This window comes from Alexandromys fortis, unplaced genomic scaffold (genome assembly GCF_014885135.2).
Source record: "Alexandromys fortis isolate MF-2015 unplaced genomic scaffold, M_Fortis_MF-2015_v1.1 scaffold_115, whole genome shotgun sequence".
Classification (NCBI taxonomy): Eukaryota; Metazoa; Chordata; class Mammalia; order Rodentia; family Cricetidae; genus Alexandromys; species Alexandromys fortis.
The window spans coordinates 4,999,558-5,026,522 of record NW_026067989.1 but is presented as its reverse complement, the minus strand read 5'-3'; the positions used below and the strand labels follow the sequence as shown (position 1 = coordinate 5,026,522).

At 48.2% G+C, this 26,965-nt stretch overlaps 1 protein-coding gene and 1 long non-coding RNA gene across 5 annotated transcripts; both read left to right on the top strand.

The window, feature by feature from the left end:
- Positions 1-2,234: 2,234 nt before the first annotated feature.
- Positions 2,235-6,482, top strand: Foxa2 (forkhead box A2). 4 transcript variants are annotated; one of them, XM_050159603.1, is made up of 3 exons: positions 2,235-2,493; positions 3,448-3,517; positions 4,531-6,482. In XM_050159603.1, exons 2-3 carry the CDS (start codon positions 3,449-3,451, stop codon positions 5,839-5,841), a joined length of 1,380 nt encoding a protein of 459 aa, XP_050015560.1. In that variant the 5' UTR covers positions 2,235-2,493; position 3,448; the 3' UTR covers positions 5,842-6,482. The 4 variants fall into 4 exon arrangements, with proteins under 4 accessions (XP_050015560.1, XP_050015561.1, XP_050015559.1 ...); XM_050159604.1 differs by lacking the exon at positions 3,448-3,517 and having other exon boundaries at positions 2,250-2,493; XM_050159602.1 differs by lacking the exon at positions 2,235-2,493 and having other exon boundaries at positions 3,352-3,517.
- A 2,607-nt stretch (positions 6,483-9,089) lies between these two features.
- On the top strand, positions 9,090-26,750 carry LOC126512025 (uncharacterized). The gene is made up of 4 exons (XR_007594889.1): positions 9,090-9,248; positions 19,737-19,803; positions 20,808-21,954; positions 22,067-26,750. It is a non-coding gene; the product is annotated as an uncharacterized lncRNA (long non-coding RNA).
- The last annotated feature ends 215 nt before the right edge of the window (positions 26,751-26,965 follow it).

Genomic DNA, 26,965 nt, shown 5'->3' with positions numbered 1-26,965 from the left:
CTAGGAGCAGAGGCCGTTTGTAAGGAAGCTAACCCCGCCGCTGTGCAGGACCGAAGAAAGGGAGAAACGGGAGCGTGCAGGCAAAGGAACTCTTTGTGTGGCTCGGCCCCAGGTGAGGTTTAGACAGTCGGGGATCAGAGTAGACATCTGTGTGTAGTCGGAGCTCCCGAGAACTTTTTCCTGGAGAGAGGCACCTGGGGCAGTTTACAGCATTCCAGCCTGGAACTCTGGTGCCAAGGTTCTGAATAAACCTTTAGAAATCGCAGCCGCTCGGGGAGGACCAGCGTGTGCGCCACCAGGAGCAAACGCGGGCAAAGCCCGAGGCGCGGGGAGAGAGAGCGGGCTGCCAGAATGTTTCCTCTCGTTTCGTTTCGCAGCTGGTTGGGCGCCCGGCTCTCTGGCTGCTTACTAAAAGTCAGAGGCTGGTAGTTCTTGGAGGGTCGCAAACCAACCACTCAAATGTTCCAGGTGGCGTCACACGCAGACCTACCCTTTCTCGGAGCTAGGAGACAAGGGGCGGGTTTGCCTCGCACACAATTTCAGGGACCTTCAGGAGGTGCTCTGGGGATGGAGATAGGGTGTGGGACCAGAAGAAAGAGAGCAGGGGCAGGAGTTGCGCGGTTAGGAGCCAAAGGATAATTTAGGACTGGGCTTGACCCCGGGAACCTCGTGGCCAACAGGGGGCGCCCTGTCACTGTGGAAGTTGGAGCTTAGCGCTCCCGGATATCCTGAGATCTCAGCACTCTCGACGCTTCAGGTGAGGGTGGGAACTCTGGCAGAAACGTGCTTTGCTCTGCGGACCCAATCTCCCAGCGTTTAGTGGCTAATTTTAAAAGGGGAATAATTTCTGGGGCTGAATTTCAACTAGGAGCACATAGAGTAATGCAACCCACAGGCTTATAAACACACTGGCATTCAACATAGATGGGTGGGAGAGACCAGAGACCACGGCGTGTGGGGGGGGAGGGGGGAGGTTGAGTGTGTGTGTGTGTGTGTATTGTTGGTATCCCCGCACTGGGGAGGCAGAGGCAGGCGGATCTCTGAGAATAAGCGAGTTCCAGAGAAACCCTGTCTCAAAAAAAAAAAAAAAAAAAGGAAAGGAAAGGGGTGTCTTGAGTTTCCTATTTGGGGCGGGGAGGTGAGTACTGTGCTTCAGCATTTAAGATCTCTGTGGAAAGAACAGGAGTGCTGAATTGTTTAAGGATGTGTGTGTGTGTGTGTATGTGTGTGTGTGCAGGCACATGCCTGCATTTTTGCTTTTATTCTGAAAATCAGCTCCTTTTATAAACAACATGTGTACCCCTCTTTTCCTGTGGGGCCTGGGGGAGACGCTGAGGATCTGCTCTCTCTGGGTTCCTTGTAGTCACTAGCTGAGCATCAGATTCACCATTCAGCAGGAAAGTAGGTCTTGCCTTTGGGGGATCTTACCCTACACTTCTTCAGAGGACTTACTTGACTTGTTCTGTAAACTACCCAAACTCTACGTTTCGGTAGGAAAGGAACTGTTGATGCTGCGTCTTCAGTCCCAAAGGATGCTGACCCAAGAGACTTCTTCCTCTACCGGTCCTCCAGGTTCACCCTCCAGTCTGATCCTCACTCAGGCTTCCTTGTTCAAAGCTCACTCCAGTGTCTGCCTGCCACCTCTATGTATCCTCTACTACCCCCACTCCCAACTCTAGACATTTTGATTTGAGCCCAGTTCCTATTTTCTTCATCTCTGAGGCGGAAGAGTCCAGGGTTGTAGCCTTTCATTTTAGTCACGTTTTCAAAACCAAGTGTGTCCACATATAAACGCTTGCCTTCAGGACCCTCTGCGCCAAAATCTTGGGCTACCTTAGTCTTGGCAGCAAACGATACAAATGACATATTCTATTGGTTTTTGTTTTGCTTTGCTTTCTGAGACAGATTATCCCTGTGTGGCCCTGGCTGTCCTAGAACTCGATCTGAATGTAGACTAGGCCAGTCTCCAACTCCGAAATCTGCCTGCCTCTGCCTCCCGAGTGCTGGGATCAAAGCCCCACACCCAAGTGACTTTTTTTTTAACACCCATAAACCCGAAGAAAATAGGAACTGAAAATTTCAAATTATATAAAACCTTCCCGGCCTCAGCAGGCAGAGAGACCGCAGAGCCTCCTGAAGTCATCCCATAAGGCCTATTATTGATTCCTTTTTCTCTCTCTCCCCTCCTGCCCTACCCCCACCACTGCCCTGTTTGTTTTAGTTACGAAATGCTGTTGGGCACCTTGGATTTAACTGAAAAGTAACCTTGAAACACCGAGGCCCGAATGTCAGAGGCAAATCGCAGCCTCCCAGGCATTGGCTGCAACTAAGCGGGGCTCTCTTGGCCGCCTGTGGTGGGTAGCCAGAAAAAGGTCCGAGGTAGCTGACAACCAAGGCGGCCCGACCATGCGTGTCCTGCGCGCCTCCTGAGGCCGCTCCAGGACTTAACTGTAACAGGGAGGGTCCTCCGGAGCAGCGGTCAGCGAGTTAAAGGTGTGTACACTGTTTTTCTAAATAGGGCAGCGCTTAGCAAATTGGCTATCACCTGCTTGTTGTTTTGACAGGGAATGTGCGCCGAGAGGAAAGAAAGCCGGGATAAATAAATCTGGCTAGTCTCGGCTCTGCGGGGCACCAAGGCTGTACGCGCCCTCGGATTGACGCACCGGGTGCTCTGGGAAAATAGGGGGGGGGGATGGGGCAGGAGCAGGAGTCCAGAGCTTCTCCAGGGGTAGCCTGATCCCAGGTCTCTGGGGCCACGGAAGACTCCCCGTGGACGTAAAGAAAGGGACACCACCGGGGTGCCCGCGCGTCTGCTTGCAAGTCCGGGTCGTAGGGGTGCAGGGGACAGCGGGAGCTGGGCTGGCTTCGGGCGCCGAGCGGCAGGTGCGGAGACCGTCCCGGGCTTCCTCTCACCTAAGTGTGAGCTGATTATTCAAATGGGCTGCCCGGGGTCTGGGGATTGGAGGCCTGCGCCAGCGAGCCGCGCTATATCACCAGCCGCCCACGTCACTGCGGCACTTGTCCGCTGCGCGGTCCACACCTCCTTCTCCCCCTCCTTTAGCTCTCCCCCCGCCCGCCCCCACGCCGCTAGCTTCCCGCCGCCTCCCGGCAGCTCGACACTGCCAGCCTTAGCCTGCACCGTCAGCCCCGAGAGCGCGGCGACGGAGGGCACGCCCGACGGCAAAGCTCGGGTTCCGGCCTCCTAGGTTCTTTGGCCCCCTCCTCCGCCAACCACCTTCCCGCCCACTCCCAGCTACCTCCCGCGGCAGGCCGCAGGAGAGAGAGGAAGTGGAGCCGAGAGAGAGAGGGAGCGCGAGAGAGGGCGGGAGGGAGGGGACGGTGCCTTAGCTGACTTTTTTTTTTTTTAAAGAGGGTGGGGGTGGGGGCTGATTGCTGGTCGTTTGTTGTGGCTGTTAAATTTTAAACCGCCATGCACTCGGCTTCCAGTATGCTGGGAGCCGTGAAGATGGAAGGGCACGAGCCATCCGACTGGAGCAGCTACTATGCAGAGCCGGAGGTAAGCGCTTGCCTTCGCCCGGGAAAGTGGGGTGGTAGGTGTCTTCGCGTCCCCAGCCTCCGAACGCTCCCTTCACGGGCACCCGTTCCCCCCCCCCCCCACCTCTAGCCTTCCTGGACAGCCGCCTTTTCCGCCCTCCTTCGACTCAAATGGGTCTCTTTTTTATACGACACACTGTTAGCCTTGAGATAATATTAACTTTGTGATCAAATATTGACTTGCGGCGCCTCCAAATCCTCTTCGTGGCCGAGCCACGCACTATCCTAACAGAGTTATGTTTGGCAGCGCGCGGCTGGGGAGGGGTGGGAGGTCGGCTGGCGAGGGGGTGGGGAGCTGAAGAAGAGAAGGTGGGTAGGAGTTGGGGACAGAGGTGCAGGCAAAAAGTCAAAGACTAGTGGACAAAGAGAAAGAAAGTTGAACCGGGACACTAACAGTTCCTAGCCGAGTTGGCGGTCCCTTCCCTATTCCTCCACGCAATGCCTCCAACTACCCCGCGGACTCTGCGCAGGCACTGCGCTTCACTCCCCTGTGACTGAAGAGTGGGCTCCCGGTATGAAGGTCCAGAATAGGGACACTGAGACTATTTCCACTTGAGACTGCCCCAGTGACTTTCCAAAGGTGGCTTTTGGCGACCAGGGATTGCAACTGAGATTTCCAGCCTTAGTGCTTACTCAGTATGCTATCCAGAGGATTTGGGGAGTCCAAGAGAGTAAAATATACTTGCGGTGCCTGACTTAGTAGTGGTCCCGGGCATCGATGTTCTCCAGTCTGGGCAAGGAACGAGCCACAAGCCTAGAACTGCAGCCCGCTAGTCACCTCTCCTAGGGCGATCACCTGTCCGGCTCGCTTTGAGGCACAGAGGACTGGGTGTTGGTGGACTGGGGACCCAGGGAAAGAAAGAGATTCCCAGAAGCTTCCAGGAAGGTGGGGGACTGGATCCAGCTGGTGGGTGGGAGGGTCTGGCACGCACAGCCTAGGTGCTAACCTGTCTCCTCCCCGGGCTCTGTCCGTAGGGCTACTCTTCCGTGAGCAACATGAACGCCGGCCTGGGAATGAACGGCATGAACACTTATATGAGCATGTCCGCTGCCGCTATGGGCAGCGGTTCCGGCAACATGAGCGCGGGCTCCATGAACATGTCATCGTATGTGGGCGCTGGAATGAGCCCATCCCTAGCTGGCATGTCTCCGGGCGCGGGCGCCATGGCGGGCATGAGCGGCTCAGCTGGTGCGGCCGGCGTGGCAGGCATGGGACCGCACCTGAGCCCGAGCCTGAGCCCACTCGGGGGACAGGCGGCTGGGGCCATGGGTGGCCTTGCTCCTTATGCCAATATGAACTCTATGAGCCCCATGTACGGGCAGGCGGGCCTGAGCCGCGCACGGGACCCCAAGACATACCGGCGCAGCTACACACACGCCAAGCCTCCCTACTCATACATTTCGCTCATCACCATGGCCATTCAGCAGAGCCCCAACAAGATGCTGACGCTGAGCGAGATCTACCAGTGGATCATGGACCTCTTCCCTTTCTACCGACAGAACCAGCAGCGCTGGCAGAACTCCATCCGACACTCGCTCTCCTTCAACGACTGCTTTCTCAAGGTGCCCCGCTCGCCAGACAAGCCTGGCAAGGGCTCCTTCTGGACCCTGCACCCCGACTCGGGTAACATGTTCGAGAATGGTTGCTACCTGCGCCGCCAGAAGCGCTTCAAGTGTGAGAAGCAGCTGGCACTGAAGGAAGCCGCGGGGGCAGGCGGGGGCGGAGGCAAGAAGACCGCTGCTGGGACTCAGGCCTCGCAGGCTCAGCTCGGGGAGGCAGCGGGCTCGGCCTCTGAGACTCCGGCGGGCACCGAGTCCCCCCATTCGAGCTCTTCCCCGTGTCAGGAGCACAAACGAGGAGGCCTAGGAGAGCTGAAGGGGACACCCGCCTCCGCGCTGAGTCCCCCGGAGCCGGCGCCCTCGCCGGGGCAGCCGCAGCAGGCTGCAGCCCACCTGCTGGGCCCACCTCACCACCCAGGCCTACCACCCGAGGCCCACCTGAAGCCGGAGCACCATTACGCCTTCAACCACCCCTTCTCTATCAACAACCTCATGTCCTCTGAGCAACAACACCACCACAGCCACCACCACCATCAGCCCCACAAAATGGACCTCAAGGCCTATGAACAAGTCATGCACTACCCTGGGGGCTATGGCTCCCCCATGCCGGGCAGCTTGGCCATGGGCCCAGTCACGAACAAAGCGGGCCTGGATGCCTCGCCCCTGGCTGCAGACACCTCCTACTACCAAGGAGTGTACTCCAGGCCTATTATGAACTCCTCCTAAGAAGAAGGTTTGCAGGCCCTGCTAGCTCTGGCCAGCGGGAGAAGGACCAGAGAGAAGAGAGGCTGCCTGGAGACTTTGGAAAAGTTGGGGGAAAAAGCCACCACACTTCAGGCCCCAAGAGTGCAGTCTCACCCAACTGTCTGTGCCCCTAAAGAACTGGGCCTCGGTGATCTGTCATTCTAAATAGAGAAGGGGATGGAAATATATATATATATATACATATACATATATAAACAGTTTTAAAGGAGCCTTTGGCTTCCACCCTGTAGACTCCTCCTTCTCAAGGCACCTGCAGATTCTGATTTTTGTTGTTGTTCTCTATTGTTGATGTTGCAGGGAAGTCTGACCTAAAACGAAAACTTTTGTGAGTGACTTGGTGTAAAACCATGTAGTTTTAACAGGGAACCAGAGGGTTGTACTGATGTTTAAAAAGAGGAAAAACAATAATGTTAAGAATCTGGTGTAAATGATCAGGAGAAGAAAAAAAAATGCATCCCATTCTGGACATGGTGAAATCCAGGTCTCGGGTCTGATTTAATTTATGGTTTCTGCGTGCTTTATTTATGGCTTATAAAATGTGTGTTCTGGCTAGAACGGCCAGAGTTCCATAAATCTATATTAAAGTGTTATTGCCGATTTTACCCCTTGGGTCCTTTTCTTCTGCCCCTTTTATCCCCCCATCTCTTTTCCTGCTGGTTTTCTCCTTAAAAATTAAACAGATTTATAAATTATTGCAAGAGAATGGGAAGGAGGTGGGAGTTTGTTGCGGGGCTTTTATGGAAGACTGGAGGTCAGTGTTTCTGTTTACCTAACATTTTATTTAAATATCAAAGTTGAATGGATTTTCCTGTAAGCACCACTGCTGAGTCCTAGGAAAGTCTCCCATCCCCCTGCTTGTCCACCTAGCCACACCCCCATCTTGCCTCCTGAAATGCATGTTCAGAGTGAATGGAATACAGTCCCTAAATAATGCAGTAACGACATTAGTAAACAAATCAAACTGTTCATGGTCACCTTTTAAATTTTGAGGTTTATATTACTAAACATGGCAAAACACTTAAGTCTCTGATGGACCATCCGGCATCTTTACTCAAATCGACATTTTTTTTTTTATTAAGGTGCAGAGATTGAAGACAAGGTCTCCTAAGTAGCTCTGGTTGTCCTGAAACTCATTATGAAGACCAGGTTTTGGTCATCCTCCTGCCTCTGCCTCCCCAGTGCTAGGATTACAGATCTGTGCCACTGAGCCCAAGTAAAAGTCCAATGGTGTTATTTGAAAAAAAAAAAAAAAACCTCCCTGAGTGCACCTATCTTAATTTTCCACCTGAGTTACTGGAAAATGCGCTGCTGCCGAAGCCCCTGGGACTGGCCATGCTAGGAGAAAGGCAGAATTTTACATGTTTGCTGGTGTTTTTTTTTTTTTTTTTCCTTAGTGTGCCTAGACTGGATTTACAACCTCTTGGTGCAGCATTTGACAACTTCTGGCATACAACCCCCTTTACCTTCCTGTGGAATTGAGATCTCCAGCCTGTGACACCCCCCCAAACACAAATACACACACACACACACACCAGCTTGTCTCACCCTCTCCTTTTAGCAGGTGTTATCCTGGTGTTGGGAAACCTTGCTAGCCTGGAAATTATGAGCCACCTAATGTGAGGAAACATTTTGAATATTGTTCTGGAACTGGTTTTAGGTGCCCAGCTTAGGGTAACCTCCAAATCCCCTTTTATAAAGCTGTGTGGAGGGATGGGGAGGCAGTGAAGGGCACCTTGAGCAGCTTATTACCAAGTGACTCCAAAAGTAGTGAGATCTCCAAGTCTCTAAATTGGTGTCCCCTTCTACCAGCTAACCCTTGTGGCCCTGACAAAGCTCCATTAGCTCAGAAGTTCAGATAGAAAAGCCAGAATTGTGGCCCAAGGGGCTGAATGGGTATTTTGTGAGTCTCTGGGGAAATACAAAGACCTCCCACCCCTCAAAAAATAAAATCTTATCATTTATCCCATCTCTCTCCAGATGTTCCAGATTGACAGGTAACTAACTCTAGTGGGACTGGGCCTTGCAAAGGGAACCTCACAGGGGCTTGCATCTCCTGTCCAGCAAGGTGCCTGGGCTAGGGAAGGAAACAGCATTTTTTCCCCTCCAGTCTGACTTTGGGGCCATTCCCATGGGAAGCAAAAACAGTTTTCGTTGTTTAAAAACTCAAGCAGACATCAGAAGTGTTTCTAACCTCCGGCTACTGCTTAGAGCTGACATCTGGCTATTCCTGACTATTACAACCTAGACCGCCTGTCTGTCCCACAAGAAACTCAGCCCTAGATCTCTGAGACACCTGGTTCATCCCTTTTCCTCCTCCCCAAGTCTGGCCTTCTCTTGCGCTTGTGCTTGCATACTTGTGTGTGTGTGTGTGTGTGTGTGTGTGTGTGTGTGTGTGTGTCTGCCTCTCCCCATCCCCACTCTCCCGAAATCCCCTTTTAACAAGCCACATTGTTCCGAAGAACACAAGGAAGAGAAATTGAAGGAGGGGGGGACCCGCAGGCCGGCAACCAGCAATCAGGCCTTCTCTTTGCCTAGCCAGGACACACACGTCGCGAGCCCGGCCTGAAATGTGTTTCATTATCACATAAAAGGCTCCCGTGGCGAAGGAGCGGAGAGGCAGGGCTGGGGGCCGAGTGGGGGGACAATAGAGGCTGAAAGCGCTGCCCTAACCTGCTATGTTTCTTATCGCATGCCCATTGTTCGAGGGTCGTTTTAAACTACTTAGCGCGCCCCCCCCTCCACTGATCCCTGCCGATAAGATATAGTTCTGTGCGAATACATAAAAAGGTTGTAGGGGAGCTGTGCCCTGGAGGCTTTTCTGCCCTTCTCTGGTGTCTTACCCCCCCCCCCGTTCCCTCCCCTAGTTTCCAAGTTTAGAAGCTTAGGGATGCCCCCCCCGCAACTCGACACATTGCAGGGTGCAGCGGCTACCCCCCCTTTTTTCTTCCGGTTGCCCGTCGCCTTCCTTGCTCAGGGTTTAAGCAACCGTGATCTGTGAATAAACAAAGTCAGTAAACAACCGAAAAAAACATTCTAGATCCGAATTCCAGGAGGGTAAACTTTCCATGCCACGTCACACTTCAGCAAATTTGCACAGATATTATATTGCCTCCCCCCCTCCTTTATTATTCCTTTTTTTTTTCCAGGATCCCATTGTACTTAACTGAATTTTATAACGCTGATCGATATCTTGGTAAAATATTCATTTTTAAACTAGCGGGCAGTGAAATCTTTGCTTTGTGTGCTAAAGTCAACAGTCGCTCGGTTTGAGCTCAAATAAATGCAGGGATGCCTCGGCTAGGAGCAGTCCGCCGCCTCCCTCCGAGCGCAGGACGCTCCGACGCCCGCCTGCCCGCAGGCCACCACAGGTAGGGAGCGCGCCCACTCGGGGGGCCACGCCCGGGCACCCCGCACAGAGTCCGCCCCCCACTCAGGTCCACATGCCTCCCTTCCCCCAGTCAAGCGCGAACTCATGTGCCTCTATGAGGACTGGGAGGTGCACCCAGCAGATGAAGACCCAGGGGGTTGGGAAGTAGCGTTTTCGCGGGGGAGTGGGAGATTCGAGACTGCACCGTGGCTTAGAAGATCAAAAAGTCTAGGAGTTTAAAACTCCCAACAGTTTAGCAGTCTGGGTGGATTCCCGAGGCGATGGGAAATGGGGACTGGTTCCTGCAGCCATATGGTTGGAGAGCGGTTAGTTTCCTGAGAGCTGTGTTTGGGAGGCATGAGTCCGCCTCGGTCTCATAATCTAGATTGGTGTACAGCCGGTGTGTGCGTGAAACTAAAAGATCCTGAGAAGCGAAGGCCACAGCGTGCGGGGCGCGTGCGTCTCTGAGTTCTGTTCTCTGCCGCTTCCCGGATCCTGGCAGACCAGGCAGCTCCAAACGGGTGCAGGGAGGGGGGGACAGCGCCTTTCCTGGAAGTCACTTTAGCTCTTGCCCGCAAGAAGTGGCGCTGGCTTTTCCGGCCGCAGAGAGCCCCCTGGGTCAGGAGCTGGGCCCAGCAGAGAAAGTCAAAGCATTGCCGCAGGGTCGTCTATCATCCCTGCTCTACAACAACCTAGTCGCGCTGCCCTAAAGCAGGAGCGTGCTCGGGGTGTAGCACTTGAGCGTGTAGGGGTAGAAGAACAGAACTTTGGAAGACAAACTAGACTCCAGCGCTTCTTTCGGCTGCCTTCGGGAAGGTGCCGCCGACATCTCCTAAACTAGCTTCCACTGTAGCCTGTTGAAAATACAGTATGCTAGACTTTTGAGGGCAGACCAGAAATAGACGATTGTCTTGTAGGTAAAGCTTAGGGTTCTATGCCCATCAGCGGGAGGTAGGGGGTGGGAGAAGAAAAAGAAAATCATCTTTTCGGTGGTCTGTCAGTCCCTCCATTCTTTCTTAAACCGGCCTTCTCCCAGGATCTTTGCTGTAAACACCTAGGTGCCTGGCATTGAAAGAAACCCACTTCCAGTTAGGTTCACTGGGACTTTCAACAAAGGATGAGACACACTAGGTGAACAGAACATTCCACCCTAACTGGAAGTCTATTCCAGGTTGCACTGCCGTCTGCGGACAGTGAATCCAGTAGGCAGAAACAGTCCACCGGACCCTCTGGGTCCATGCTACAAGGGCACCTCCGAAAATGAGCAATCTAGGCACACCCTCCGGTCCTGCCCTTGCATCCCAGGCTGTGGGCCCACTTTATGGACACTGGAGGCCAACTGAAAAGCCTCTGCAGCGTTCCAAGCTGGGGCTCCGCCTGGTGTGCCTGGCTGGTTGTCTTCCCCGAACGAGATGGAAAGCCTGCAGGACACACAGCGAGGCTAATCGTTTTTAAATAATTAATGCCTCCCCATTCCGCTGGTAATGCAGGGCTTCGAATCCGTCAATTACTTGTCATTAGACGAGTGTCGCCCCACGGCCTTCCCTCGAGCCTTTGATGGTGCCGGGTCACCTAGCCCTGCCCACTCCACGGCGGAATTAAAAAGTGTCCGGCCTTTGAGAATCGGTGCAGAGTAGCCACGGCCCTCAATTCAGTGAGAGTTTAGAAAGAAAGACCCTCGGTGAAGAGATGTAATCTTTCAAATGGCCAATTTAAACGCCCGATCTTTATCGCCCTTCTCCTCACGGCGTTGTACAGAGAAGGCAGTCCGTAGTGCTCTGGGGCCTTTTAATGTGGAAGTGGGGCGCTGTGGGGAGGGGAGAGAGAAGGCTTAATAGGGCCTGGGGAAGGCGGTTGCCAAAGGACGTACCTGGAGGTACCTTGAAGCCACTGTCAGTTTTTTTATTGTTGTTGTCCCCTACCCCCTCCGCCCCATCGTGTTAGTTTGGGGTGCTTCCTCTCCGGAGGAGCAAGGGCCCCTATAGCAGGGCTCCCCGATCCTGCAAAGCAGGGACCCGGACGGATTATGTTCTCCCTAGGCAAAATACAGTATGTAACAAAGGGAACGCTAAGGATGGCCCCCATTCTTCCAGCTTCTGTGGACCCAGACGTGCCCTGCAGAGAGACTGGCTAATATTCACACAAGGATCTCAAGACCTGTCTCACAGAACAGACAGACTCCCTTTCCAACCGAAAGGAAGGAAGGAAGGAAGGAAGGAAGGAAGGAAGGAAGGAAGGAAGGAAGGAAGGAAGGAAGGAAGGAAGGAAGGAAAGAAGACCATCCAGTAGCCTCAATTCCGGTCAGGATTCTCTTATGGTAGCAAAATAACAAGGGTTCAGACTTGAGGTGTCTCTGTTGTGTCAAGACAGTGATGACATGGCCCTGGCTGCAGCACCATAGCAACCAAGGCCAGCCAGGAGTCCTCAAGTGAAAAAAAAAATTTAAATCCAAAATAAGGGGAAAAGCCACCAAAAGTTTGCAACTTTAATTACTCTTCTGACCACTTTCTTACTGGGTCTAATAGGTTTTTGTTGTTGTTTTGTTTTTGACAGTAAATATATATCACAAAATCTCAGGACCTTACCTATCCCCGTCTTGAGCAAAAAACTCTGAGTTGTGTCTCTACCCTTCTTGAACTAAGAAAGCACCTATCTCTGCAGTGGCCTTAGACTAGACTGCAGATATATTTTTTTTAACACTCTTCCACTCCAGGAGAGGTTTTCTTTGTGGGGAGGAGTTGGGGAATGGAGGAGAAGATCAGATGTGGAAGGAGAAAGGTGGAGAGCCTTTTGTGTCTGGCCCAACTGGGAGCTTCTGCTTGCTTTTTTTTTTTTTTTTTTTTTTTTTTTTTTTTTTTTTGTTTTTTTTTTTTTTTTTTTTTTTTTTTTTTTTTTTTTTTTTTTTTTTTTTTTTAGGACTTATCATGCCTTTCCAAGCAGAAATACCAGATTAGAATAAAAAATAAAATTAATGAGAAATCCTCGATATGGAGGGGCACTTCCATATCAAAGAAAAACAATAAGAAATTGATGTGTTCCTGAGGGAGCTCAGTAGGGCTCCTGCTCCTAGTAGGCCTGAGTTCTTTTTGACAAAACTCCCATACTCTCTGTCACTCCAGGGGTTGCCTCGGAAGCCTAAATCCTGGGGCATCTTCCCCATTCTGCTCACAGCCTTCCTGCCCACTCTCTTATCCCTTTTCTTTTCTTCTTTAAAACAATAATGTGTGTCTCCCTCACTCCCTCCTCCCATTGTATTTGTTGATGACCTAACACGCTCACACCAAAAGCCACACACAGAAAACCAACAACGTGGGATGGGAGGAAAGACCAATTATGGCTGAGGCTAACAAGCGGGGAACACCCAAGTAGAAGCTGGCTGTCTCCTGGGAGACTGATGGAAGCTTCTTTTACAAGCTGTAATTCCCGTCCCGGTCCCTATCTCCAGACTGGAAGTGATGCCTCCTCTCCCCTCCCCCTCAGCTCTGTGCTCTAGGAATCCATTCCAGAACTTCTGCAAATTCTTCGGGGGAGAGTCTCTCCGAGCAGGTGAAGAGAGCAGAGGTGTTTTCTAAGCTTGTCTTTAGAATGTCATGCTTAATTTTAAGTCAGTGGCAGCTATTGTCAACACTGAGACATCGTTGTGACATCTACATGAACACCACCTGGGTTCACCTTAAAAAGCACCGTGTGTATGTGTGCGTGTGCAAGCGCGCACATGCGCCCGTGTGTGTGTATTTTATTTCACTGTTAGATGATGAATCCGATAGCAAGGGGTGCTAAAAGAAACAAAACAAATTAAGTTACATTCATACCTGGATTTAACTCCATTTTGCAAATTAGCAAATCCCGAAGCATTGTTAGGTGAGGATGTCAGCAACACTGTATTCTCGACTTAAACATTTTTAGCCTAGAAGCGAAATGTCAGCATCACAAATGTGTAAAGAAGTCTAGGTTTACTTCATGAGCTGGGGCTTTACTGGCTACATCGGAAGTTTGGAGTGAATCGTGAATGTGTTGCTTTTTAAAAGGTCGCTTTGCTTTTGTAATTCTGCTCACATGTGTTTAAATGGTTCGGAACCAATTTCCTTCCCCCATATAAAATTAGTTTCCCCCAGTTTCATTTATTTGAAAAGGATAAGAAAGCCACAAGAATGCACAGATGTTTGGGGGTGTATTATTAGATCATAAGCTATAGAGACCGAAACAGAGCTATCTATGTGTCTGTGAACCTCTTTGCTTCTTAGGAATTTGATCTACATTTATACAGACATAACTGTATAATGAGTTCTCTTGGCTGTTGCTTCCTTGGTTAAGGCAAAGCATCAAATTCTTAATTTGAAACCATGAATGTTAAACATGCGATACTTAAAAATATAGAACGTAATCTTGGAGTGTTTGGAGGGTAGGAGGAGAGGTATGAGGAGGGTGGGGTAGAGAACTGGAAAGAACAGAGAAATAGGTGGCATTTTCTGTGAAGGAATGAGGGAAAAGCGTAAGCCAGGACAGGACGTGGGCCATAGAGAGCTCTGTGAAGTAAGTAGCATCTTTAACCAAGAAATGGCATAGGAGTGAGGAGTGTGCGCCTAGTATGAGACTCTAGATTCCATATCTGCATGCAGAATATATATATATGTATATATATATATATATATATACTACAGTGCTTCTCATATACAAAATATACAGTTCTGCTCACGCTGTTTACCTTACCTTTAGCTTGTTCTAAAGTAAGATCGGCTTCACCAGTGCTCTCTGTTCCTCCCTGCAGTTCTGATCTACTAAGAGAAGGTATAGTTTCCACTCTATGTCTTGCCAATTGAGAAATTTTGCCTTCTTCCCAGAATAGGGAGCCCATTTCTTGGCAGGAATCCCCCCATTTTCCCATCATTATAGGCCCTTACCCTACAGGGCACCCTGATCTTGCTCATCACAACTCTCTTCAGTCCCTCCCTTACTGAGTGGAGCTTTCCACTTGCCACCAACCCTGTGATGCGTTGTCATTTCCTGAGGGAAGTCAGTAACGCTCCTGGGGCTTAGAGTTTGGGAATTTCCTCAGCACTGGCCTCTCAGCTCTCCATCTGGGACAGATGATTTGTATTTCACCCCAGTAATCTTTCAACTTTCCAAAGCTTCAGAATGTCACTACGCTTGGACACCCCCAGCTCCCAAGCAGTAGGAAGCCTGTCTTCCCAGAATTCCAGAGTCTCCTGAGGAGAGGAGGTTGTCTAAAGTATTAGGAGAAAATTGGAAGGCACAAGGGAAAATAAATCTTAGAGGCCATGTTGCAGAATAGAAGAGATGCCACCCCTTGTCCTAGTAGAGATTCGAACAGGAGTTTCCCAGGTTAAGTTGAGTCATGTTTCTACGATGGAATTGGCCTGGGATTGCGGTCCTTCAAGGTCAGCCAGATCTGAGCTACATTTTCTTTGCACCTAACTCTGGGATAGTTGGGTAAGGCAGGAAAGGAGGTGACAGCGACTCAGCAGCTAAATAGATGGTTCTTGAATTGTGATTAGAAAGACAAAATGCCAGAGAAAAAGAAAATGCCAGGGGCAGAGACCACCGGCAGCCGTGAGGACTTAGAACAATGCACACTGGCAAATTATTTCAGAACTGCAGCTTCTCAGCCGGCCTTATTCCTTGCCAGGAGATCTTGACAGCAGGGTCCAGGAATGTTCAAAGCCAGTCTTGCTTCTGACCTCCTCCTGACCTGCACCTGGTGACTTGATGACACAGGTGACAACAGAGACAATTGCATGTACCGCCCACATTCGGTCTCCCCTCCCCCCATGCTCCTCCAAGCTGACAGAGAAGCAAAGTCCCTGCCCCCCACAGCACTTATCTTTCTCAGGACTTACAAACAGATGCAGATCTAGTAAACACCTGCTTTCCAGCTCAGACTCCTGGTGGGGATGCTGGCCTGGCACCATGGTTTATATGTCTTTCATGGAGGAATTGACCCTGCAACGTGGTGTCGGATTGGGGGGAGCTGTTGTCAGCAAGGAACCAGCAGGTAGTATGCCACTGGGCTGCATGTGGGTATGCCTTATGGTGAAGGTTTAATATCCGCTTGGACAAACCCTGGTGACGCAGTATGGAACTGGGCAGAGGCCCTTATCCTCCTCCAAATAGTGCTCAGCCTCAGCACCAAGGTCTCCTTATTTTTAGGGCCATGTCTGGGATTTTCTGCAGTCTTCGTCTTTTCCACTGTGACATTTCAGAAGACTCTTAGGTGACTGGACTCAAAAGTGGACTCCATGGACAGGGATGGTCAGCTTGTGGAGATGCGCCAAATTCTAGAATCAAATCTACTTCTCACTCTAAATGGGCTAGCTGAGGTCTTAGATTAAGATGAGTACATGAGACCCATATGAATGGAAACCTTTGAAGACAGTGGAAACAGAGAAGATGCCATTGGGGGAACTGATAATGGGATGGACAAGTAGGGAAGGGTACGCAATTTATACTTTGTCCTCTTAGGTTTTAATTAATACCCCTCTTTCACCAGAAGAGTTTGCCAATTAAAGGCCAGTCTCTCTTGATTCCTTTGCTTTAAAAGGACATTTTGATTCACCCAGGCAAGCAATTAACCCCCACCCCCGCCACACACACACACACACACACACTGCCCCACTCCCAAGTCTATTCCTTTCCAAAGCTCTGAGCAAGCTGAGTCCTATCTGCTCCTAGCACCCAGCATAGAGCCCTGGCTGGGAACTAGACTCGGGAACTCATCTGCAGTCATCAGAACGCCGAAGATTATCCAGGGAGGTCAGCCCTGGACCCCAGGCCTATTCCTTCATTGATAGTGGAAAACACTGCTTAGATTTTGTCTTTTCTGGGTGTGCAACTAACAGTAACTACAGGGTTTCTCCCTGGAGGACACTGGATCTCAGTCCCCGCCCCCAACTCCCAACCTCCAGTCTCTTTCTCTCTTTCCTCCCTCCTTCGTTTTCCTCCTCCTCCCCCATCTCTCCTCCTCCCCCATTCTTCCCTCCCTTCTGTCTTACCTTTCCTTCTCACACCTCTTGCAAGGGCAACTCGATTGCATTTCCTTTACTTTATGCAATTTTTAGTTAACTCCCTCCCTCTAGCAGCCGGGCACTAGGCCTTCATCTTAAGGTGCTCAGCACTCCTAAAGGGCAACCGAACCCAGGCTTCCCAATCTGTAAGGGAAGTGTTCTTTTGAACCTTTTGTTCTGCAAAACCTAGATAAAGTACTCACGGGGACTTCCCAAGTGATGGGTCCATTCCTCCCCATTCCCTTGAAGACCCAACAGGTTAGTCTTTAATAACCTCCTTGCAGAACAAAGTTGGGGCACATGTGTGCCATATTTACAATCCTCATTGTACCCATACAAGGCAACCTTGGGTCCTCCAATCAGGTATTTGGGGAGCGGGGAAGGTCAAATAAAGTGGCAAAGCCACACTCTGAACATTGCATTTTAATGACCTTAACGAGATCCCCATTTGTCCTCCCTTAGAAGTGGAAAAGGGAGAGATGTTTGATGCTCAATATTGCCAGCCACCAGTGGCCCTTTCCTTCCTGCTCTACCTTAAACTTGCCAGAAGGGATTGCTCTGGTGAGGGGGATACATTGTCATCTGTTTGTGTAAAGCAGATGTAATTGCCGGTCAACCAAAGCAATACAAAAATTTAGTACATACTCTGAAGGATTATAACTTAAAATTCAATAATTATGTTTCAAGAAAGTTAAATGTGTGAGTTTTCCTCACCTTTGTACAGTTAATCTGTAGTGATTGGTGGTTTTTTTGTTTGTTTGTTTGTTTGTTTTTGTTAAATTCAGAAGCTTTCTCTTCCAAGGCTGATATAATAAAATGGAACTCCTGTCATATTTGTCTAGCCTCCGTTCATGGGATAAAAATATACTTTTCCAATGAGATCACCTCGGCTCTATTCCTGAATTGCTATTATCAGCTAACCACAAGCAAAAGTGCCTTCAAATGTCGTCAGTTTGAAATCAGTTCTTCCCAGCTTGCAAAACTCCTAGCGCTTTTAAATCTAAGAAGTCACTAATTGTGCCGGTGAAATAACTAATTAACAATAAAACAAAAAGCATTTTCAACTTACAGATTTTTAAAGTTTAAACTAGACGTAGTTTAACAGTATGGCTTGTCTGCAGCAACGAACAGCAAGAAGGTAAATTTATTTTTTCAGTGAATGATGAGGCTTGAGGCGTAGTTCAGTTGGTAGACTGCTTGACTAAAAACGGGCAAGGCCTTGAGTTCAATCCCCAGGGCTGGAATAAAAAAAGCTACATATTGTGTTTAGAAAAATAGAGAATTGCTCTTGAGATTAGATAACACTTTTTAATATAAAGATTCACTGGAGAAACCAAAACATAGAACTTCTTTGCTCTTTTCATTTTAAAGGATAGTTTTCAAAGAGGTTACAAAAATGCATTTGAAACTTTAATGTTTTGGGCCCATCTATCTGCCTGTTCAATCATTCTCAACTATTTCTTTCTATGATGTCTGGAGCGCCTGGTTCATACCCTGAGCAATACAGAGAAGAAAGACTTGGCTGCCTTCACACTGGTGTTTGGTGTGTTGCTGTTCCCAGCTGACTGACACACTCTGTTCCCATTGTCACTGGCAGCACTATGTACTTGTGATATGAATAAAATGAATTACTCACTTGGATTTTATAAACTTTCTTTTAATTGTACGTTTGACCAAAAAAAGGTCAATGCTAGCTAAACTGTTCTTGCAAAGACTTTTAGAAATATTTAATACTTTTCTTTTTAGAGCTAAAATAAAACTACATTAAGAAATTGCTGGAGGAAGCACATTTATTTGTTATTTTTAGATTGTTTAGAAAAGTTCGGTACAACATTGAAAATATTTCTGGACAAAACTACAAATGTTCTCTGTGGGAAGGGAATTCGTTCACCTTTTAGTCTTATTGGGAGTGCGAGGTGACTGTCCCGAACTTTCTCTGTACTGGTACCCAGGACCCACATTAACCAACTCACCACCTCCCAAGCCCAGGCAAGGCCACGCTAAGCTTTGAAAAACAATTTAGGGGAAACTTGCTGATATTTTTTTTTATCACACAGTAAACTCCCGTGACACTGAGACAGAAATTCTGTTTGGTGCAAGCGGCAAAAAACACAATCTATCTGTGTTTACATGTGTATTCAGCCATGAAATTGAATACTATCAGAGCTGGAAAATGCAAATCAAATTAAAAGCAGAGAAAATTGCCTTTGGAATTATAGTACCCAGGAGTTCCAGAGTGTTTGCTTAAATGGAAATATTTTTTTAAAAATAACGGAGAGTGTCTAAATTGCCCTCTCACCGTCGTCTCCCCACTTCCATGGACTAATTCTTTAATTTTACCAGAAAATATTGTCCACTCTGGGTACAAACCGTCCACCACTATAACAAATCACACTTTGTTTTTCCAGAACATAGCTTTTCTTAAATATCAAGTTGCCCCCGTTAAGCCATGTGTCCCTAAAATCAGGCTTGCTTCAGCATCCCCGATTCATATTCGGAGCTGAGCAGCGCTTGCTGTACTCCTCTGGCACGCTCAGGGGTGCGCGGCGCTTGCAGGCGGCCCCGGCCCTAGAAGCCACGCAACTCGCATGGGCCACGACTCTCAATCTGTGGATTGGCGAGCCGAGCCGCCGGGGCGGCCCTGGTGGTTTCCAAGTAGCCGACCACTGCAGATCAAACTCCTGAGAGACAGTGGGGCCCAGGTGGAATGAAGGCTTCTCTTCTCGGAGCTCACAGTCCACTGGGACGCCGCAGGGCCAAAAGAAAAGGAAAACGCCCGCCTATTGTCGGGGAGAATGGGTAAATAAAAGAGCGAGAGAAGCAGGATCGCGGCAGGTGAGAGGGGCAACCTTTGGCCCAGCGCTCCAAGTTTTAGAATGTGGAGAACCCACCCTTGTCGGCCTTGATAGCCATCCGGGCGAGACCAGACCTACTCCACTGTCCCCACAGTGGGCATTTTACTTCTCTTCCTCCCCTCCCCCACGTCCTTCGGGTCCCTGGGAAAACCAAACTTGGTCTCTGCTTCAGGTGCCAAGGTCAAGCAGCTTTCAGAAACAGTCTTGGGCCAAGTGTCAGCCAGACCAACCCACGTCCACCTGGGTTCTAAGTGAGGGGTGCTGGGGACCCCCCGCAGTGGCCAGGCTGTGCTAACGTGGGGTAGAATAAACTTTCATGTTACTTGGTGACCTCTGAAGATTCTCATTTCTCCCTTCCGACACTTGCCCACCCCCTCCGGCCCCAAAGATCCTTGACTCTAGCCCGCGGTCGCAAAGAGCAACCTCACTTTTTCTTCTCTGGAGAGGAAGATGGTTGAGCGGCCTGTGCGTCATTTTTTCCTCCCTCCTGGCTATCCCAGACCTGGTGGTCCGATTGCCAGCCCCAGTTACAGAACGATAACTCCTGTCCAGCCGTGGGCACAGCGGAAGCCGGTTTTCACTCGAAACTTGTCGGTCTATTTTTTTTTCCAGGAACCCCAACGGTGCAGAACTGTGCCACCGCGCCTAGAAGACAGCCTGAGGCTCCTGGGCAGATCCCGTAAGTTCCAGTTGGGGAGATTCCGGAACCCTTTTCCAAAGAGTGTTGCGCTGATCGCGTGTGTGTGTGTTGTTTTCAAAACCAAGCAAAGGAAACAGCAACCAATTAAAATGAAATATTTTCAGTTCCCTCCTACGTTGTCAGTGATTTGCCCCCGGGGATCCACAATTTTCCCAAGCCTGTTAACGGGTGACAATGAATGAGTGCCTCCTGTAATTTAATTTTCCTGTCACACTAAATAGAGCTACATTGTAAACCTTAGATCTACTCTTACTGATAGCATCGCCTTGTTTTGTCATTTGCACCATAAAGACCCCCAAAAGGGACACTGTATTGTGACCGCCACTCTTGAATTATTCAAGAACTTAATGACATTTTCCATTTTAAAAAGCGAACTAATTGCCATTGATGCGAAGCATGTGACCTTCTCGGGGTGCCCAGTATGAGAATGTTACCATCTGTACAGCCACAGAACAGCAAAAATAGGGGAAAAAAGTAAACAAGCTGGATTCAAAATGAACACTGAAAATCACCCGTATTATTTAATTCCATCCAAGCCAGAACATAGAGTTTCAAAACTCTCTTCACTTGACCAAAAATCTATGTCCAATGTGTCATCAGTCGGGCCCACTTTGGGAGACCTGCGGTGACTTTTTAGTTAAGATAGACATAGCTGTAGCTGTGATTCCGAAATCAAGTATCCCTTCTTGGATGGGAAATTACTTTTTGTCCTGATTGAGCGGTCTGCCCTCTCCCTTTGCTGACTCTTCTTCATTTAATTACTTATTTATTGGAAAGGAAAAGGAACTCAAATTATGAAGACAGTTCACCTCAGTATTTACTGTTTGAATCTATCACTAGTCCTCTGCAAAACCAGGCTGGCAAGTCTTCATTTGTATGGCTTTCTTCTTAAATTATTGAAATGGGTGTTTATCCCTTTTGTAAAGTAGAGAAGACAGCTAGTGTGTTTCCCACAGTGTTCATGCCTTTCCCCTGTTTTCCAGGAAAGCAGAGAGCATACATGTGCTTCCATCAACATCCTGTGACTTCATAAATACACATACATCGACAGAGGTCCTTGTGTTCCTGAGCTGATTGACAGCCGCTAAGAACCATTTGAAAGGTGTGAAGGAGCGTTAATAGGTTCAGGAGCAAAACAGTTCACTGCGCTGGGCTCCAGAAAATACCCTGAAATTTGAACTGATGGTTGAGATGAGGCATGGAGATTTCTGCAGAAAACCACAGTGCCTTTCAGATCTACAGCCTCAAACACACATCCAGCTTAGCAGAGAGTTGAATATCCTGTGCTGGGCTGTGAATCGCCACCTCCTCCCATCCCCCGCCCTCTCTCAGAGTTTCTGGAAAGAGGACCGACATATGTGTGAACGTCATCAGTATAGCCATGTCTCTGACACAGCTGCTCTGGGACAGTGTGGGGTCGGCTGGGAAGCGACTGGCTGATCAGCCGGGGAAGTACAGTAAATGCTTTGTTAACGAGCACTGCTTAGAACAGAACAACTGTTTTCATTTTTCCTTAAAAGAAACATGTTCTCTCCTTGGCGACATGTGCTCTTGTGTTCAGTAACAAGAGAGAAGAAATGCATTAAGGATATGCAGGTTCTGGGTTATTTGTTTATTTACTTTGAAGTGCTGAGGCTGGAAACCAGGCCTCCTATATCTAAGCACGTGCTGTATTACCCAGCCACTCTCCTAGCCCACATAGCTGTTACTATTAAATAATAAAGACATTGAAGAATGTAATATAATGTGATAACAGCAGCCCTTCATGGATCATGTGTAAAAAATCATTTTAGAAATTATGCATTTATGTATTTCTATGCTTTTTTCCTTCTTGAACAGCTTGTAGACTGTAAGAATAGATTGAATTATCAAGTGTCTCATGTCTGAGCTCTATTGTATTCTACAGTGAGATTACTCAGGAATTCGGTATGCTATCAAAATAAGAATTTATTTACCTTTCTATTCTTTGGACGCAGGACCACTTGAAAGCCACCTCAGTACTGTGGAAAGATCTAGGCATCTTCTGGATACAGGGTTTCTCTCTTCTGGCTCCATTTCTAGAACTTACTGTCCTGAATGAGTCCCACCCTGTCCTGAAGAAGTGTTGGTGTTGGCATTTCCTAGAGCCAGGTGTGGAGATTTCATTCTTATCTAGTCCCTGGTTCTAGGGGGTGCGTGAGAACTTCTGATAGAGGACCGTGCTTAACTCAGTTGCACTTAATCTCGACCTTCTGCCTTCCAGTGAAAACCATCTCTGGAAAGCATCCCCATTCGACTTCTATGAAAGAGCCACAAGATAGACAGAAGCCTCCAGCTCTGCAACTGTGAAATGAATTTTTCATTGTTTTGATCTCTTATTTCTCCATCAAACTCATTGTGAAGGGATTCGCTGAGACTTTGCTGTTAGGCAAGCCATGTTTCAGCACTCTTGCTTGTGTTTGGAATTGCTGCAAAGTTGAGTGCGCATGTTCTGTGTTTGGGTTCTTTTTTTTTTTTTAATACCATGCACACTTGGGAAAGGATGAATAAGGCCATTATTTTGGACAAAAAAAATAGTTTCACTTAAACCTAGGCAGACACATCATCAGACTATTTCCCAGGTTCTAAAAGGGTCCAAAAATTACACCATACAATCAGCTGGCTGTCTTGTCTCTGTCGCTTTAATTCCAGCAAAGAGTTACATACAAGCTCTCAGCATGGCTACTTAGGTTCTCTTTTCTGTACTGAGCTCTGTAAGCCTCAGAACTACTAACACGTGGTTTCTTAAAATTCCAGAACTGACAAAGTCATCAGCCACTCTCTGCCCTTCCATATTTAATTGAATGTCTGCACTTAGACATATTTACTGGACTTCTGAGTGTCTATGTTTCCTCCCCTGGAAAATAGCATCAAGATAGATTAGCTGTGGTTACCAACAATACCTTTAAAAAAATTCAGTTCTTCCTGTTTTGAAAATACTTGTTTCATAAGCATGGATTGTGTTGCAACTCCGGGTCAGGGTTCTGATCAGACACGGAGCATTGTTTCAGCCAAAGATAGTTATTATATTACTTAGCAGTGACAGTGTCCAGCTTGAGCAAATTGCACTGTGGAAATAGGAATCCCCTGTTCGTTCTAGTACATTTTTTTAAAATAGAGACCAGGGGGATATAAAACCCCTCTTTGATTTTCTGTAGACTAAGTGAAACTCATGTGTTTGTTTTTTGCTTGTTCTTTTTGGTGCCATTTTAATTAGCTAATTAAAGCATTGATAAAAATCTATCTGGGTGAATTAGGGTAGGAAGGATCATTTCTGTAGTGAGGATACAGGGAGCCTCACACAAGACATCAGAAGGACTCTCCCTTTTTCCTTTTTCATACAATTCTACCAGGAACAGGGGTACTTTTCTTTGTTGTTTGTTTGTTTGGTTTGGTTTTTCTGGGTAGCCCCGACTGCCCTGGAACTCACTCTGTAAATGATAGCAAGGTTGGCTTTGAACTCAGAGATCCTTATGTCTCTGCCTCCCAAGTGCTGGAATCAAAAGTCTCTGTCTCTGTCTCTGTCTCTGTGTCTCTGTCTCTGTCTCTGTCTCTCTCTCTCTCTCTCTCTCTCTCTCTCTCTCTCTCTCTCTCTCTCTCTGTGGGGGGAGATCTCACTCTGTAGCCTGGTCTAGCCTCTAGTTTGTGATCCTCCTCCCTCAGCTGCTAGAGTGTTGGAGTTACTCTTGTCGCTCTCGCCCCAGTCCCTTCTCCGCAGGCTGCACTCTTGTTTTCTCTAGATTTGCTCATTCACAGCTACTGGAACAAAAAGATGAGCCAGAGGAAGGACACTGGCAGGGCTGTTTGCCTAAGAGCACCATGGGACTTAGGAAGAACAGAAGCTTCTCCCCATGCTGAACTTTGACCCTCACAAGAATGTCCCCAAAAAGGCCATCATGACACTACAGTCAGATAGCCCTGCGTACTCTCCCAAGTGTTGAGTGCATCTAACTGGAGGAATGGGACAAAATGAGGGTGGCTCAGAGCCAAGTGGTGGTGGGCCTGCCCCAGGTGGGTGCCGTGCTGAACGCAAATGCAGACACAAGGGAGCGTCGGCCATGAGAATTGTCAGTGGAAAGATCTTAAAACAGAAAGTGTCCATTTGACCTCCTTGCAGAACTGAAGTTATCCAAGTTATTTAATCTCCCCCAGAGTTACCAAATCTTATGAGAAATTAACAATGAGGAGAGAGAGAGAGAGAGAGAGAGAGAGAGAGAGAGAGAGAGAGAGACTCATTGTTAGAAATCTTTAACATCTGACCCAAGGTCTGACCTGAGATAGGAGTCCTCTTCCATGGCCAGGAAGTGTCTACCAGCTCAAGAGCGATTCTGTGATGGGAGGTGCCTGCTTACCCACACCAGGGGAACCTTTCTCTGTTGGTTTGACCAATGTTGCACGTTAATTTATACTTCTCAAAAAGGTGAATAGGGACAAGCATAGAAAAAGCTCCTGCAGGACTCTCTTGGGAGGGTAGGGCAGGCTGGCCATTTTTGAAGCTTTTGCTCCTCAACCCAGGAGGATTTACCAAAAAAACCCAACCCCACTCAGCATCTATCAACATCTATTGAGTAGTTGGGGAACAAGGTGATGCTTTTCTGCCTTGCCAGTGCGGAGAGACTTTTTCTGTTCCTCATTCCCAGGTGAAGAACATACAAAATGAAACCCAACCTGCTTAAAATAAAACACACCAACCCCAGCATGCAGTCTGCCACCTCCCCTTCCTTTACAAGCTGGAGTGCTTGCTAAGTGAAGGTTTATATGTGTGAATTTTCAGGGTGCTTTGTTCCTGTGGAGAGGATTCCAGAGGCCCTTGAAGTCCTCAGTCTTAATAGGGGAAGTCTTTCCCCCAACCCCCGCCCGTCTTGGGGAGGTTTGGTTGGAAGAAAACTGACCCTGAGTGCACTCTGGGCAAACTAGGGTGAAAGACCTGATATGGTCTGCAGGGTACTTATTAACCACCGTTCATTTGCAGGATCGATACTTCTGGCAAAGGAGTCAACACTGAAGATATACCACGTTGTCTGGCTCTTTCCTTGACACAACAATTTATTTAATAAATGCATCTCCTGCAGAAGAAGGCACCAGGCACTGTGTCTTTTATCTGCAGGATATGCAAAGCACATTTATTCAGCTTTTATCTCTGGAATTGTATGCTGATCCCATACATATAGATTGATTTTGTTCAGGTAGATAATGAAAAGTCAAGTGGAAAATTACACAATGGCACTCACGATCCTGGTCTTATATCGGTATATAAATTGGTTTATTACTTCATTCTATTAAAGGGGCTGCCCCCCTCCCAGGAAAACTTGAAAACGCACTGTATTGTCTGACTGCCTGGATTTTCTTGGGAGAAGAAGGTTGAACGGAGAGAGAAGGCACGATAATTTTCATTTTTTGTTCCCGTTCTTTTGGTTAATTGTGCAAGATAAGTAAGCAGCACCCAAGGGTGTCCTGGGAACTGTCTGCTTCCCGAAGCCCACTTCAGAGTCAAGCCGGGACCTCTGCGATTTAGACTATTAGGAACGAGAACAAATCTGCCCCTCATGAGCATCCTGTTACAGAGGTGTCTATTTTTACCAAAGACAATTTATAATTTTGTCCTGGTGACTGAAGGTGGCAACTCCCTTTGGAGTGTGGGGAGGCCAGGGGTGAGAGGGTGGCAGCATCGAGAGGCCTCCATCCAGGGACAGCTCTGAGCTGGAATCCTGGAGGAAACGTTATTAATAAACATCTTCTGGACATTTGGCAGCCCTTAGAGCTTGCTCCAGCTTAAAGCAATTAATTCAGGACACCGACATCAACTCTCCAGGTCTTTGACAGCTTGGAGCCGAAATAAAAATGCTAGTTCTCCGGGGAAGAGGGGAGGAGGGCCCGCTCTTTGCTGGACTGTTTGCTTATGGGCCCAGCGAGCAACCTTCCCTGCACAATGAAATGCAGGGTCGCACACAACCAACCGGCAGAGAATAGAAGATGGGAACGGACAGTTTGAACTATTTGCTCAGCAGAAGGGCACCACAATGCTGGGGTAGTGGCTTTCCCATGCATCCACTGTCCCTTCTTTGGGATCTTTTGTTGTCCCTGTCTCCTTTGGCCAGATAAGAACACAGCTGCAGCCTTGCAGCTAAGTAAGGCTTCACTTATCCCCTTAAATCTCGGGGTGTCTTTACTGTACCAGGCATAGACCAGCTTTTTTCTTTTTTGACCAGAGGACTGGGAGGGAGGGAAGGAATGAAGAATTGAGGGGGAGGGGACAGAGAGAGGACTCTCACATTGCCCATGTCTGGTTTATGCCTCTCTTTCTCTCCTTTTTAAACCCAAGCTGGGATAAGATGCAATCTTTGTGGGCCAGTTTTATTGAACGGTCAGTTTTGTGTGCCAAAAAAGGCTGCCTTCTAGGGGAGGGTTGTTTGTGTATGCTGTGTAGGGAAGACTAGTTTTGAAGCTGCTTTAGGGCATTTTCGGATTCCTTCAGCAGCTAAAAAGAGGGCAGAATTCGAAGGAGTCGATTTTAAAAATTGGTCAATTATAATTCTCTGTTTCTGAAAATCATTTCGGGCTCTTCTTCCTACAGTTCATTTGTTCCAAACTGTATAATGCTAGTTATGTGTTATTAAGAACAGGATGACCTGGAGATGGGGGAAAAACGTGCATTTGTATTTGCTGTAAATTGCACTTAAGTATCAGTACCATTGCTCTCCCACACTCATCCTCACAGGCCTGGAGAGATGGCTCAGTGGTTAAGAGCATTGGCTGCTTTTCCAGAGAACCTGGGTTCAATTCCCATCACCTACATGGCAGCTCATAACTCTCTGTAACTTCAGTCCCAGAGGCTCTGGCACCCTCATACAGACATACATACATGCAAGCAAAACACCAAGGCACATAAGATAAGAATAAATAAATCACTAACATTTTGTTTTGTTTTCTTTCTTTCTTTCTTTCTTTCTTTCTTTCTTTCTTTCTTTCTTTTTTTTTGTTTTGTTTTGTTTTTCGAGACAGGGTTTCTCTGTAGCTTTGGAGCCTGTCCTGGAACTAGCTCTTATAGACCAGGCTGGAATCGAACTCATAGAGATACACCTGCCTTTACCTCCCAAGTGCTGGGATTAAAGGCGTGCGCCAC